Source organism: Sminthopsis crassicaudata, chromosome 1 (genome assembly GCF_048593235.1).
Source record: "Sminthopsis crassicaudata isolate SCR6 chromosome 1, ASM4859323v1, whole genome shotgun sequence".
NCBI lineage: Eukaryota > Metazoa > Chordata > Mammalia > Dasyuromorphia > Dasyuridae > Sminthopsis > Sminthopsis crassicaudata.
This window is the reverse complement of record NC_133617.1, coordinates 712,249,905-712,262,456: the sequence shown is the minus strand read 5'-3', so window position 1 is coordinate 712,262,456 and position 12,552 is coordinate 712,249,905. Positions and strand designations below refer to the sequence as shown.

The 12,552-nt window shown below is 35.9% G+C and overlaps 1 protein-coding gene across 12 annotated transcripts in view; it reads left to right on the top strand.

Annotated features, from left to right (window-relative positions):
- The window catches only part of ITPR1 (inositol 1,4,5-trisphosphate receptor type 1), a 387,688-nt gene that overhangs the window by 145,917 nt on the left and 229,219 nt on the right, over positions 1-12,552 (top strand). For 7 of the 12 annotated variants that reach the window (XM_074284052.1, XM_074284050.1, XM_074284045.1 and 4 more), the window contains exon 5: positions 5,429-5,544. In XM_074284052.1, coding sequence (XP_074140153.1) covers positions 5,429-5,544 — 116 coding nt within the window. Of the gene's footprint in view, positions 1-5,428; positions 5,545-6,013; positions 6,053-12,552 lie in introns of all 12 variants that reach the window. The other 5 variants (XM_074284047.1, XM_074284046.1, XM_074284044.1 and 2 more) reach the window with 1 other exon arrangement.

Here is a 12,552-nt window from a genome sequence, read left to right as displayed (position 1 = left end):
GATAATGAACTGAGGAGGATTCTGAGACTGTAAGCCTGAGAAGATGGCTTTGCCATTGATAATAATAGGAAAATTTTAGGAGAAGAGAAGGACTTAAGGGGAAAAGATAATGAGCTCTGTTTTGGATTTGTTGATTTTAAGATATCTGCTGGACATTCAGTTGGCGATATCTGAAAGACAATAGGAGATGCAAGATTGTTTATCAGCAAAGAATAGGATAGGTGGATTTGAGAATCAGTAGCATAGAGATGGTAATTAAATCTCACGGAATGAATGAGATCACCAAGTGAAGAAGAAGGGAGAAGAAAATAGAGTCTGGGGAAACACCCTGAGAGGTTTCTGTGACAGCAGTGAATGGTGGGAGTTTTCCAAGGCTGAGGCTTGGCTGGGTGCAATGGGTACAATGATAAGGGAAACAGGAATTCAAAAGAGGAGGAGTAAAGAGATAGCATGGAGTCCTTAAGAAAGTAGGAGAGAATTGAAGTCAAGAGATCAGAGATTTCAGTATAGACAAATAGTAGAGTTTGTTAGGGAGTCAGAGGGCAGAATATAAGGTTATTTCAGAACTTGTAAATGTGGAAGTGATACATTTGTGAGTTATAGCAAGATGGAGGCTATGACCATCTTTGTGTGCAGCTAAGATGGGGTGAAAAAGTAAGTTATGGGAAGTGACTAAGTTGAGGAACTAAGTGCTTAGAGGGTTTGAGAGAGAGAGAGATCCCCCTGGTATGAGAGTAGGAATTGAGGAGGAGAGAAAAATTGTGACCCAGGTACTGAAGTCATTGAGGAAGGAAGGAGAGTGACCTGGAGGTCTTTGGACAACAACTACTAGGATTTTGATTGGGGAGAAGATAAAAAGATCATGAACCTCAAAGGAGGACTTTCCATTCCCTCAAATTTGCAGCCTTAGTGTCATATGCTAAAGGTAGCCAAGCCTCTGGTGCCAGACTAGTCACTGATGAGTTGGAATCCCAAATCACCCCTTTTCTTTCTGAGTTGTTCAGGTTGAGAAGACATGATATTATGTAATATGCGTCACAAATCTTTACTTTTGCTTTCCTCTCAAACCCTGCTTCCCTTGCCTATTTTGTTGAAGATACCTACAAACCTTCCTTTCACCCAGATATTCAGCCTCAGGGTCCTTCTTAACTCCTTCTTTTCTCTCACTTCATCATATTGTCACATACCAATAGCCAAATCTTGTCATACTTGTACAACTTCTCTCACATTCATCTCTTTTTCTCTATTCATATGGCTTCCCTCCAGCCTAGTCCAGGCCTGTACCTGTCTTTTCTGGAGTATTGTGGCAGTCTTCTAAGTGTCCCTTGTGCATGATCAAGACAAGTTTGACCACATCACTTCCCCACTTTTAGTCTCTGGTGGATTTCTATTGACTCCAGGATCAAATATGATTTAATCTTTTTCTTACCATTTAAAAATTTACATTTTATGTATGTTGCATGTATTATTTATACAGTTATTCACATGTAAAATTTATTTTTAAAAATGAAGAAATATGTCTTGGTAATATTGTATTCATTTTTTAACTGATTAAAATGTATGATAAAAAAATTGGAGGCAGTTGAGTTAGAGAATGGTACTCATGAGATTAAAAACCACAGAATTAATTTTTCCCCACTTGGGTCAGTTAGATTTTTTAAAAAGATAAATCACTTTGCTAATTGCTTAAAAAAAAAAAAAAAAAAAAAAAGAAGAAGAAGAAGAAAAAAGAAAAAGAAAAGAAAAGAAAAGAAAAGAAATCTCCTGTGTTTTTATATAACTTCGATTTTCTGATTGAAGCCTTGACTTTACTCATTCTGGCCTTCTACCTGGCTCGTGTGCTGTTGGCCAAAGGCGAATTAGGTCAAAAGGGCTGCAGAGATGAATATAATGAGACAACATACCAAAATTTGTGGGATACAGCCAAAATAGTAATAAGGCTTACTTGCATTAAATAGAAAAAGATCAATGAATTGGGCTTGCAACTAAAAAAGCTAGATAAAGAGCAAATTAAAAACCCCAAATCAAATACTAAACTTGAACTTCTAAAAATAAAAGGAGATATTAATAAAATTGAAAATAAAAAAAAACTATTGAATTAATAAATAAAAGTAAGAGTTGGTTTTATGAAAAAACAAAGAAAATAGATAAATTCTTGGTAAATTTGATTAGAAAAAGGAAAGAGGAATATCAAATTGTTAGTCTTAAAAATGAAATAGGAGAACTTTCCACTAATGAAGAGGAAATTAGAGCAATAATTAGGAGTTACTTTGCCCAACTTTATGTCAATAAATTTGATAACCTAAGTGAAATGCTTGAATACCTACAAAAATATAGGTTGCTCAGATTAACAGAGAATGCATTGCTTAAATGCTACTATTTTTAGAAAAAGAAATAGAACAAGCTATTAATCAACTCCATATGAAAAAATCCCCAGGACCAGATGGATTTCACCAAACATTTAAAGAACAATTAACCCCAATGCTATATAAACTATTTTTTAAAAAATAGGGAATAAAGGACTCTTATCAAATTCCTTTTATGACACAGACATGGTACTGATACCTAAATCAGGTAGGACAAAAACAGAGAAATAAAATTATAACACCAATCTCCCCAGTGAACATTGATGCAAAAATCTTAAATAAAATATTAGCAAAGAGATTACAGAAAATCATCTCCAAGATAATACACCATGACCAAGTAGGATTTATACTAGGAATGCAGGGCTGGTTCAATATTAGGAAAACTATTAGCATAATTGACTATATCAATAATCAAATTAACGAAAGCCATATGATCATCTCAATAGATACAGAAAAAGCTTTTGATAAAATCCAAAAACCTACTAAAAACACTAGAGAGTATAAGAATAAATGGACTTTTCTTTAAAATAGTAGCATCTATTTAAAACCATCAGTAAGCATCATACATAATGGGGATAAACTGGGGCCATTCTCAATAAGATCAGGAATGAAACAAGGTTGCCCACTATCACCATTACTGTTAAATATTGTATTAGAAATGGTAGCTTTGGCAATAAGAGATGAAAAACAGATTAAGGGAATTAGAGTAGGTAATGAGGAAACCAAATTATTACTCTTTGCAGATGATGTGATGGTATATACTTAGAGAACCCCAGAGAATCTACTAAAAAGCTATTAGAAATAATTCACAACTTTAGCAAAGTTGCAGGATACAAAATAATCCAAATAAATCATCAACATTTTTATACATCACTAACAAAGAGAAATTCCATTTAAAATAACTGTTGATAGTATAAAATATTTGGGAATCTATTGCCAAGGGAAAGTCAGGAACTATATAAGCAAAACTACAAAACACTTTCCACACAAATGAAGTCAGATCTAAACAGCTGGAAAAATATTTAGTGCTCTTGGATAGGCCAAGCGAATATAATAAAGATGATAATACTACCTAAACTAATCTAATAGCCATTCTCCAATTAATAAATGATCAAAGGATATGAACAGACAATTTCGAGATGAAGAAATTGAAGCTATTTCTAATCATATGAAAAGGTTCTCCAAGTCACTACTGAACAGAGAAATGCAAATTAAAACAACTCTTGACATTCCACTACATACTTCTCATATTGGCTAAGATGACAGGAAAAGATAATGCTAAATTTTGGAGGGGATGTGGAAAAACTGGGACACTGAACCATTGTTGGTGGAACTGTACGAATCTAACCTTCTGGAGAGCAATCTGGAACTATGCCCAAAAAGTTGTCAAAATGTGCATACCCTTTGAGCCAGCAGTGCTACTACTGGGCTTATACCCCAAGGAACTACTAAAGAAGGGAAAGGGATCTGTATGTGCCAAAATGTTTGTGGTAGCCCTTTTTGTAGTGGCTAGAAACTGGAAAATGAATGGCTGCTCATCAATTGGAGAATGGCTGAATAGATTGTGCTATGTGAATGTTATGGAATATTATCGTTGCGTAAGAAAGGATCAGCCAGCAGGATGATTTCAGGGAAGCCTGGAGAGACTTATATGAACTGATGCTAAGTGAAATATGCAGAACCAGGAGATCATTATACATGGCAACAACAAGGTTATATGATGATCAATTCTGATGGACATCGCTCTCTTCGTCAATAAGATGATTTAAACCAGTTCCAATTGTTTAATGAAGAAGAGAATCAGCTACACCCAGAGAGAGAACTATGGGAAATGAATGTAGACCACAACATAGTATTTCCCCTCTTTCTGTTATTGTTTGCTTTCTTTTTTGTTTTCCTTCTCAGGTTTTTTTCTTTCTTTCTAGATCCAATTTTTCTTGTGCAGCAAAATAACTGTATAAATATATTATACATATTTAACATGTATTGAACTACCTGCCATTTAGGGGAGGGGGTGGGGAGGAGGGGAAAAATTGGAACACAAGGTTTTGCAAGGGTCAATATTGAAAAATTACCCATGCATATGTTTTGTAAATAAAAAGCAATAATTTAAAAAAATCATACTGTATTTAGATACCCCCCCCCAAAAAAAAAAAACCCTATTGAATGTTGTGATTTTGAAATGTACTACATACTATAAAAGCTCACTGGTTTCAACTCATAGTGGAAAAAAGTCAATCCTAATTACCAACATTTCAGAATATTAAAATACTCTACCAGAAATGCCTGTGAAGTATCACTGTGGGGCAGACAAGATCCTGGATGTTGAATCATGAATTTCTCATTCTAAGGCTCACTATCTGTGTGGCTCAGTGCCACAGGAGATCATTGAACCTCTTGGAACTCCAGACATCTCTCTAAGACTATAAACTATAGTTAGGTTGCATTCCCCAGGGAAGGAGAGTCTCATACCAACAAAGTCAAAGGGCTATGAGCTGATTTTTGAAGTAGAAGACTTGACTTGATTACTTTCAAAGATTTGTAATAATTAGCTTAAAGCCTAACAGTGTTCCCTTGAGCTATAGGAGACCTGCTTAAAGAATAGAATCAAAAGAAATTGTAATTAAAAATCACCTCATATACCCTATACATTTGAGGTATGGTATACATAATTAAAGCAGACATTTTTTTTTTTATACAGATGAATGTGAATTAGTGAGCCTTGTTTAAATTATCTCAAATCCTAAGTGAGTGGATTTCAAAATAATCAAGCTTTACCTCGTTTGGATGGATAACCAAATGAAATCCTCTTTACCAAGATTTAAGTTTTCAGAGACTTGACCAAAGAACTCTTCAACTTGTTTCTTTTAAACATGATATTCCTCAACCATTTTTAAAAATATGATTTGTTTGGTGAATGTTGAAGTGCACATGCAATCTGTTGCACAAAGTGAGGATGTTGTAAATGTTTAGAGGTTGGAAGTGATTAAAAAGTTTTTGTAAATGGCATTTTCTCAAACTTCTCAAAATTTTCTCTTTTCCTATTCTCCTTTATCTTTTAGATTGCCTCTTTAAGCTATGTCCTATGAATCGATACTCTGCACAGAAGCAGTTTTGGAAAGCTGCAAAGCCTGGAGCTAACAGCACAACAGATGCAGTACTACTCAACAAATTGCACGTATGTATCGAAGATAATGCAGCCATAGTTTGTGATGCACTTACATTTCCACATCTGGTCTCATTTGGCATTTGATTGGTATTTGGTGGTGGTAGGGTTAAATCTCTGTCCAAACCTTGCCTTGGTGCTCTCTATTATTATACATCATTTAATCAAGTGGTGAAGGTTTTTTTACCCTGATTACTCTCTGTCCCCAAAAGAAAGATGGTTAATAGGTTTCACAAGAGTTGATACCTTCCCTCACAGAGACTGTGAGATTGTCCTTTCTGATGCAGCATGGGGCTTCAGACTTTGAGGGCACATTCTTGTATTGATTTTTCACTGGATTGAGAATCGGGAGACCTCCAGCTTCTAGTCTTGACTTGCTATGTGACCCTGGGCAAGTGGCTTAAGTTGCTTAACTAATCTGAACCTCAGTTTCTCCATCTGTAAAATTGTGATGGTAATATTTGCCCCTCCCACCTCCCAGGAATGCTCTTCTGAAGAAAGACACCGCTATAAATCCAAGGTATTATCATATTATTGCCATTTGGGGCTTGGTGGTGATGTTCAGGATTATTGAATAGGCTCAGTTGTTTAGTAAACCAGGTGACCCCTCAAAGTTGAATGTACAGTCTCTGTAAGGGATAGGTAATTACTCTTGCCTTGTTCTTTGTCCAGAGACTGCACTATTAGCCCTGGCTAGCAGTCTCATTGATGTATGTTGTTGGTTCTTACTAGGGGGAGGAAAGAGACCAGTACAAATCCATCACCATATATATAAACAATGTAAAGCAGATGTCCAATTAGCTGGATCAGGAGCCAGTATTTAAACAATATATTCAGCAGACCCAAATTCATTCTGTTGTCTTTTCTTCTATGGCAAAAATGTTGTGTCCTGTTTTCTAGAGCCCCCAAGTTGGGATGACAAAACGTACTGTGTTTTCTAGAGCCCCCATGCCGGAGTGATTAAAATATACCGTTTTAGTGGAGAAGTGATGAGGCGAGAGGAGTATATTTTAATCACTCCAGCATGGGGGCTCTAGAAAGCAGGACACAATGTTTTAATCACCCCGGCATGGGGGCTAACATGGTACATTTTGTCACCTCAACTTGGGCGCTCTAAAAAGCAGGAAACAACAGTAAAATATATTTAATTTGTGAGTACTTCTCAATCTCCAAATAATTCTTCTACCTTCTAGGCCTCTACTACATGTCTATTGTTAACAGAGTACGATCTTTCAATCTCATTTTTTAAAAAATCAAATAAGATATTTTAAGCATCCATGTTAACCTCAATCCGTAGAAAAAGTACCCATTCTCACCTTTTCCTCTAAGGTAAGACCGGAGTAGTGTAGTGCATATCTCTAACTGGGCAAATAAGCAGTTAACTGCTTAAGTATTTTCATTTTGGGGATATCTTTTCCAGGACAGGGGAATATATGGATGAATTTCAAATATTTGCTGAGACAATAAGAGATTAATTAGTCTTATGCTTTATCTAGTCTCTGATTCTTTTCAACTGGATTTCTTTCTTTTAAGCATGAGTGTATAGCCCCAATGATAAGATTTGGATTATTTTAAATTAGCACCATATAAGGAATGGGATGCTTGGGCCACCTGACTTTCTTTGCTTGCTCTCCATAGTGATTTAAGAAGGCTGACATCTAGTGGTCTTGAATGTTTACAGAATCACTGAACTGAAGAGTTGGAAGAGACCCCAGTGGCCGTTTAATCCAAACCATTCACGAAAGGAATCCCCACTGTAACATCCCTGGCAAATTTAGTCTGGGCTTTTTTCCATGGAATCCAACCATTTTCCGATACCTTAAGGTCTTGCTTCCTTGATTTTCCTTCCACCCCCATAGCGTTTATTTTAAAGGTCTTGACTATTTCCTGAGATGATTTACCTGTTTCCTTGAAACAGGCTCTCACATTGTTTTATTCTCAGAAAGCTCAGTTCTTAATATGAGCCTTAAGCTTCAAAAGGATAAAAAGAACTGAGATAGTGACAACTCATTATTGTCTGTTGAGCCACAGTCCTGTATTACTTGTTTCCACAAGCCTAATATAATATCCCATGATGTATTTTGAGCTTGTTGACCTTAAAAAGAGGGAATGAGGAGGACATTTTCCTACTATCCCAGTGACCTTTTTTGCAGTCATTTAATCAGGTCTTTCCAATGTCAGCAGCAGAGTAAATAGCAGCCCAGGCAATAGTAAAGAAAGTTGATCTTGGTTTTCTTTAAGAGACTTAGTAACAACACTGATTAATAATCATAGTCATTACAATGGAACTTTGAATTGCCTTTCAGCTGATCCTATGAAGGGCAGAGGAACAGGTGGAATATCCTCAGTTTAGGAATAAAGTTGTAACATACAGCTGATAGGAAGGAACATGGGAAACCTATCTGGAGACAGTAGATCATGTGCAAATTCAGCATTTGCTTCAGTAATTTTGCAGATAGAAGCCCCAACTTTATTTTTATTTATTTCTATCTTTTTAATGGTATTTTATTTTAACAAATATATGCAAAGGTATTTTTGAGCATGCACCTTTGCAGAACATTGTGTTCCAAAAATTTTCCTCCTTCTTCCCCCTCTCTAAAACAGCAAACGACCTTATATAGGTTAAACATGTGCAGCTTTTCTAAACATATTTTCATATTTGCCATGCTGCACAAAACAAATAAGATCAAATTTAAAGAAAAAACATGAGAAAAGAACAAAAGCAAGGAAACAAACAACAATCCAAAAAAAGGTGAAAATACTATGCTTTGATCCACATTCTGTCACAAGTTTATTGACACTGAGGCCTCAATTTTATTAGAAACACTTTTGGTGATTCATTAGCAAATTAAGTTCATTTATTGGTAAAACATTGTCTGCTATGCCCACTTGCCTATCCTGTTTTCTCACTTATTTAGCCTAAAACAATATGATGATTTCCAGGCCACTCTCTGTTGTGGTGGCTTTCTCAGTGCTGCCTTATGAAGCTAAAGGAAAAGGTCTGATGTTCATATATTTAGTGAAGAATTAATATCATGTATGTGTTATATGTTCAATTTTTTTAACCACCCCACCCCCTACAAGGATAATATTAAGAAAAAACCCTAAAGAAATAATAATAAATTTAATCTCTGGATTTTATGCTACATTGGAAAGGCAGATTGTGAGCTCATTGTGAGCTTTATCATACATTTTACCTTTCTAATAAGCTGTTGAGGTGGATAATTTGGAACTGTCGCTCCTTTTTGCTAGTTTCTAATTTGACTGTGACCATTTAACATTTAGATGCAATTTCCAGATTCATCTTTGGGATTTATTTCTAAATGACTGATTTTCAATTAAAGTCTTCTGTAATGAATGTATTGCTTCCAAATTTGTGTTTAGGTCTGTTGATCCCAATTTCTTGGCAGTTTAAAGCACAATCAAGGGATGTGCTAAAATGTTAAACTGTGGTAATTTTTTAGTGGGGTACTTACTTTATTGATACAGATCCTAGCCTCTTTTTAATTTCATCTTTTAGAATTTGTCATCTAGAAAATCATTAGTCAATCTAGGGAGGATGATGCAGTAGAAAGAACATTGGATCCAGGGTCAGTTGGCTTCAAATGCCGGCTCTGCCTCTTATTACCTATATGATTTTGGGGCAAGTCACGTGAGTTCTTAGAGTCCTTACTTATTGCTTGTAAAATGAGGCACTTCCATAAACCGTGTCCATGGATGTTTCAAACTGTAAAACTCTGGTCTTGTGCTTTGTGGTCTCTGATCCTTATATACCCAAGCTAGGCTGGTCCTCAGACAACAGATGTACTGCATCTTTGCTCAAGCTTGCCAATTTGGCAGAACCTGCTGGCTCTCCTGAAATAGTCTTTAAGAAACCAAGGTCACCTCCACATCACAATAAGGCTTTGGAGTAAGACTTAAGTGAATGTGAAAGAAAATACACTTTTGATGTGAGCGCCTTGAGAAGTAGGAATTTAAAAAAATCTTTATATGGTCCAAGGCCTACCAGCATTCTACATAGAGTAGGAGCTTAATAAATACTTATGGATAAACTGATTAATGAAGGAGTTGTCTTCTTACTATAATAATTTTATAAGTGGAAAATAGGATATTTCAGGGTACTAAAGATGATTTTTACTTTATATAACTCCACTGTCTTGTCTTTTCAAGATATAGTTTCGCTTTTTGATTTGTTTGGTGGCATCTTTCCAAAAGCCTCACTAAGAAAAACATTTTCAAGGCAAAATGAAACATTAACTGAAAAATCCAATTTTTGGATTTGTTTAGTATAAATATCTCTCCCTAAATAACAAGTGAAGAGCAAGGCTGTCATAAGAGGTCAATATCATCATTAGCTCTGCTGTGTCTAGAAATGCCAATGGGCATAAAGGCTTAAAAGGGAAGAAAAGGAAAAGAGAGAAAAAGGAAAAGAAATAAAAAAAAAAGAGGGAGAGAGAATGGAGGGGGTGAGTGCATAAAGGAGATAGAAGGTGGAGAGAAAGAAAGGGCAGGAGGAAGAGAGTGAGAGATAATGGGTCATTATGGGTGGCTTGTCCTGTCCTAGTCTGGTCTGAAGAGATTTGCATTTTAATCCAAGGGAAATGTCTCAACTCATCTTCAGAGAGTTTACCCAAATTGATATAAATAAAGAGACATGTGAATGGAATTTTATCTTAAGTATCTGGTAGAGTGAGAATAAACGCATTATTATTTGCATCAGTGAAGGAGGGGGATAGTCTCACATAGTTCTTTTATAGACTATCAATTGGTTTGGGAACTCACCATCTAGTTAACTTTTCCCATCAGATTTAAGCTTTTAAATCTTGACTTAAATGAGGCTTATATGTGGATGGAGTAGGAAACTGCCTAAACAGCGTTATTCCATGAACACTCAAAGGTCTTCTGCCCTCAAATAATTCCCCAACTAGCTTTCTATGATATCTTAATTTGCCAAGTCTAAAGATCCTTTGGTTTGATGTCCCATGCATGCAAGAAAGCACAATTAAAATGCAACTATATTGCCTGGGACAAATTGCAACCTATGAGCATCCAGTCACTCTTTCCTTAGTTTACTTTGATAAATAAATGAACCCATATCCTCCTTCATGTTGACATTTTTCCCAATAGGTTAAATTAGTCAGTCAGTAAATATTAAGTGCCTACTATGTGCTAGGCACTTTTCTGGGGATATAAAAAGAGGCAAAGACAGCTCCCTGCCTTCAAGGAATCCACAATCTAATAGAAAAATGATCTACAAACACACACACACACTATAGATAATAGAAATAGGAAATAAATAGCAAAAGGAAAGAACTACAGTTAAGAAAGTTTCCTTGCAAAAAGTAAGATTTCAATCAAGGATTAAAGAAAGCCAAATTGCAGCCCATTCATGGCTTCTCAGTTTATATCACATTTGCCTGTGCTTTTACATGAAATCAAAGACTCCCAATAGGCTGAAGACTTTCCCTTTAGATATTTCATGCATTTCAGCTTTTCATGTTGTTAAATTCCATAGCCTAGGTTTTGTTATCCCATCAACCTTTTAGAAGAGAGCCTGAGGAAGGCCAGACAGAGATATTTTGATGAGGTTTGAATACTGTTTGAAGAAAAAGGAGCCATCATAGATCTAGAATTAAAGGTAACCCTAGAGATCATCCAATCAGGAGATCATACCTCTTGAACTGGGAGAGAAGGCACCTGGGTCCTCTCTTTTGCAGATGAGGAAACTCATAGAGCAAATAAGATCATCTATATGAAGGTCTTTGGAAGCTCAAAGCTCTCTCAGAATATTAGGTCTTACTACGTCACTTAATTTAAGTGACTTGGCCCAAGGTTGTACACATATGACCAGTGGAGAGATGGGATTTGAACCTATGGTCTCTGCAGAGATTGTGCTTTGTTCTCTGAGCCACTTCAACTTATATTTGCCCATTTTCCAGAAGAGGAAACTTGGACCCAGAGAAGTTGTACCTTACTTGAGTTCACACATGTGATAGTAATAGGAGAAAGAAAAAGAGGAAGAGGGATAACAAGCATTTTTGTAGCATTTAAAATCTTTTTTTTCTTTTTGATGAGGTAATTGGTATTAAGTGATTTTCCCAGGGTCACATAGTTAATGTGTTAAGTGTCTGAGGTTGGATTTGAATTCATATCTTCCTGACTTCTGGACCAGTATTCTATCCAATGCACCATCTTGCTGCCCTACTTTAAATTTTTTTGAAGCACTTCCCTTACATTACTTTATTGGAGGCTCAGAACAGCCCTTTGAGGTAAGTGGTACTGAAATGAAGTCATTCAGATGACTTATCAACATCTGAGGCAGAATTTGAACTCAGGGCTTCCTGACTCTCTGTTTAGGAATATTTCTACTGCATCACTATCTCCTACTTTAAATTTTGCCAAGACTGATCCCAGTACTTTAAAAAAGGGAGAATGAAAATTTCTTTATCAAATATCAGGGGGGGGGAAGCTTACTGGAATTAGAGAACTAAGGGAGAAAAGGGAGATTTGGGGGATCAAAATGTGTAAGTTAGGTTGTCTGCACATAATTAAGATTGAATTACAAGCGGCAGTACCATAAAAATTAGTTTTGTAAAATGGATTAAATGTATATTAAATATTTATTTGAATATAGCAGTTTATAGTTAGAGAGTACTTTATATACATTATTTTCTTTGATCTATGTTGACCAAGTGAAAAATCATGTACAAGAAGTTGAGTAAGTATTTCTGACCACTCATGAGAATATTTGATGTAAGGAAAGGCTGGGAATTATGGGAAAATACAGTTTAGGAAGTCCTGGAATACATAAATTACATACATACCTGTCCAGGAGTAGGAGAAGGAGGAACGTGGGACACTCGCTCCTAGATAACGCTGAGTGAAACAACTTACTCTTCAGGGTTGTTGTGATAGAAGAAAAGTAGTTTGGTTGGAAAAAAGATGAATTTGGAGTCAGAAAAGACCCGAGTTCAAGTTTGGCTTTAAACACTTACTGGCTGTATGCTCAGGATCAACTCA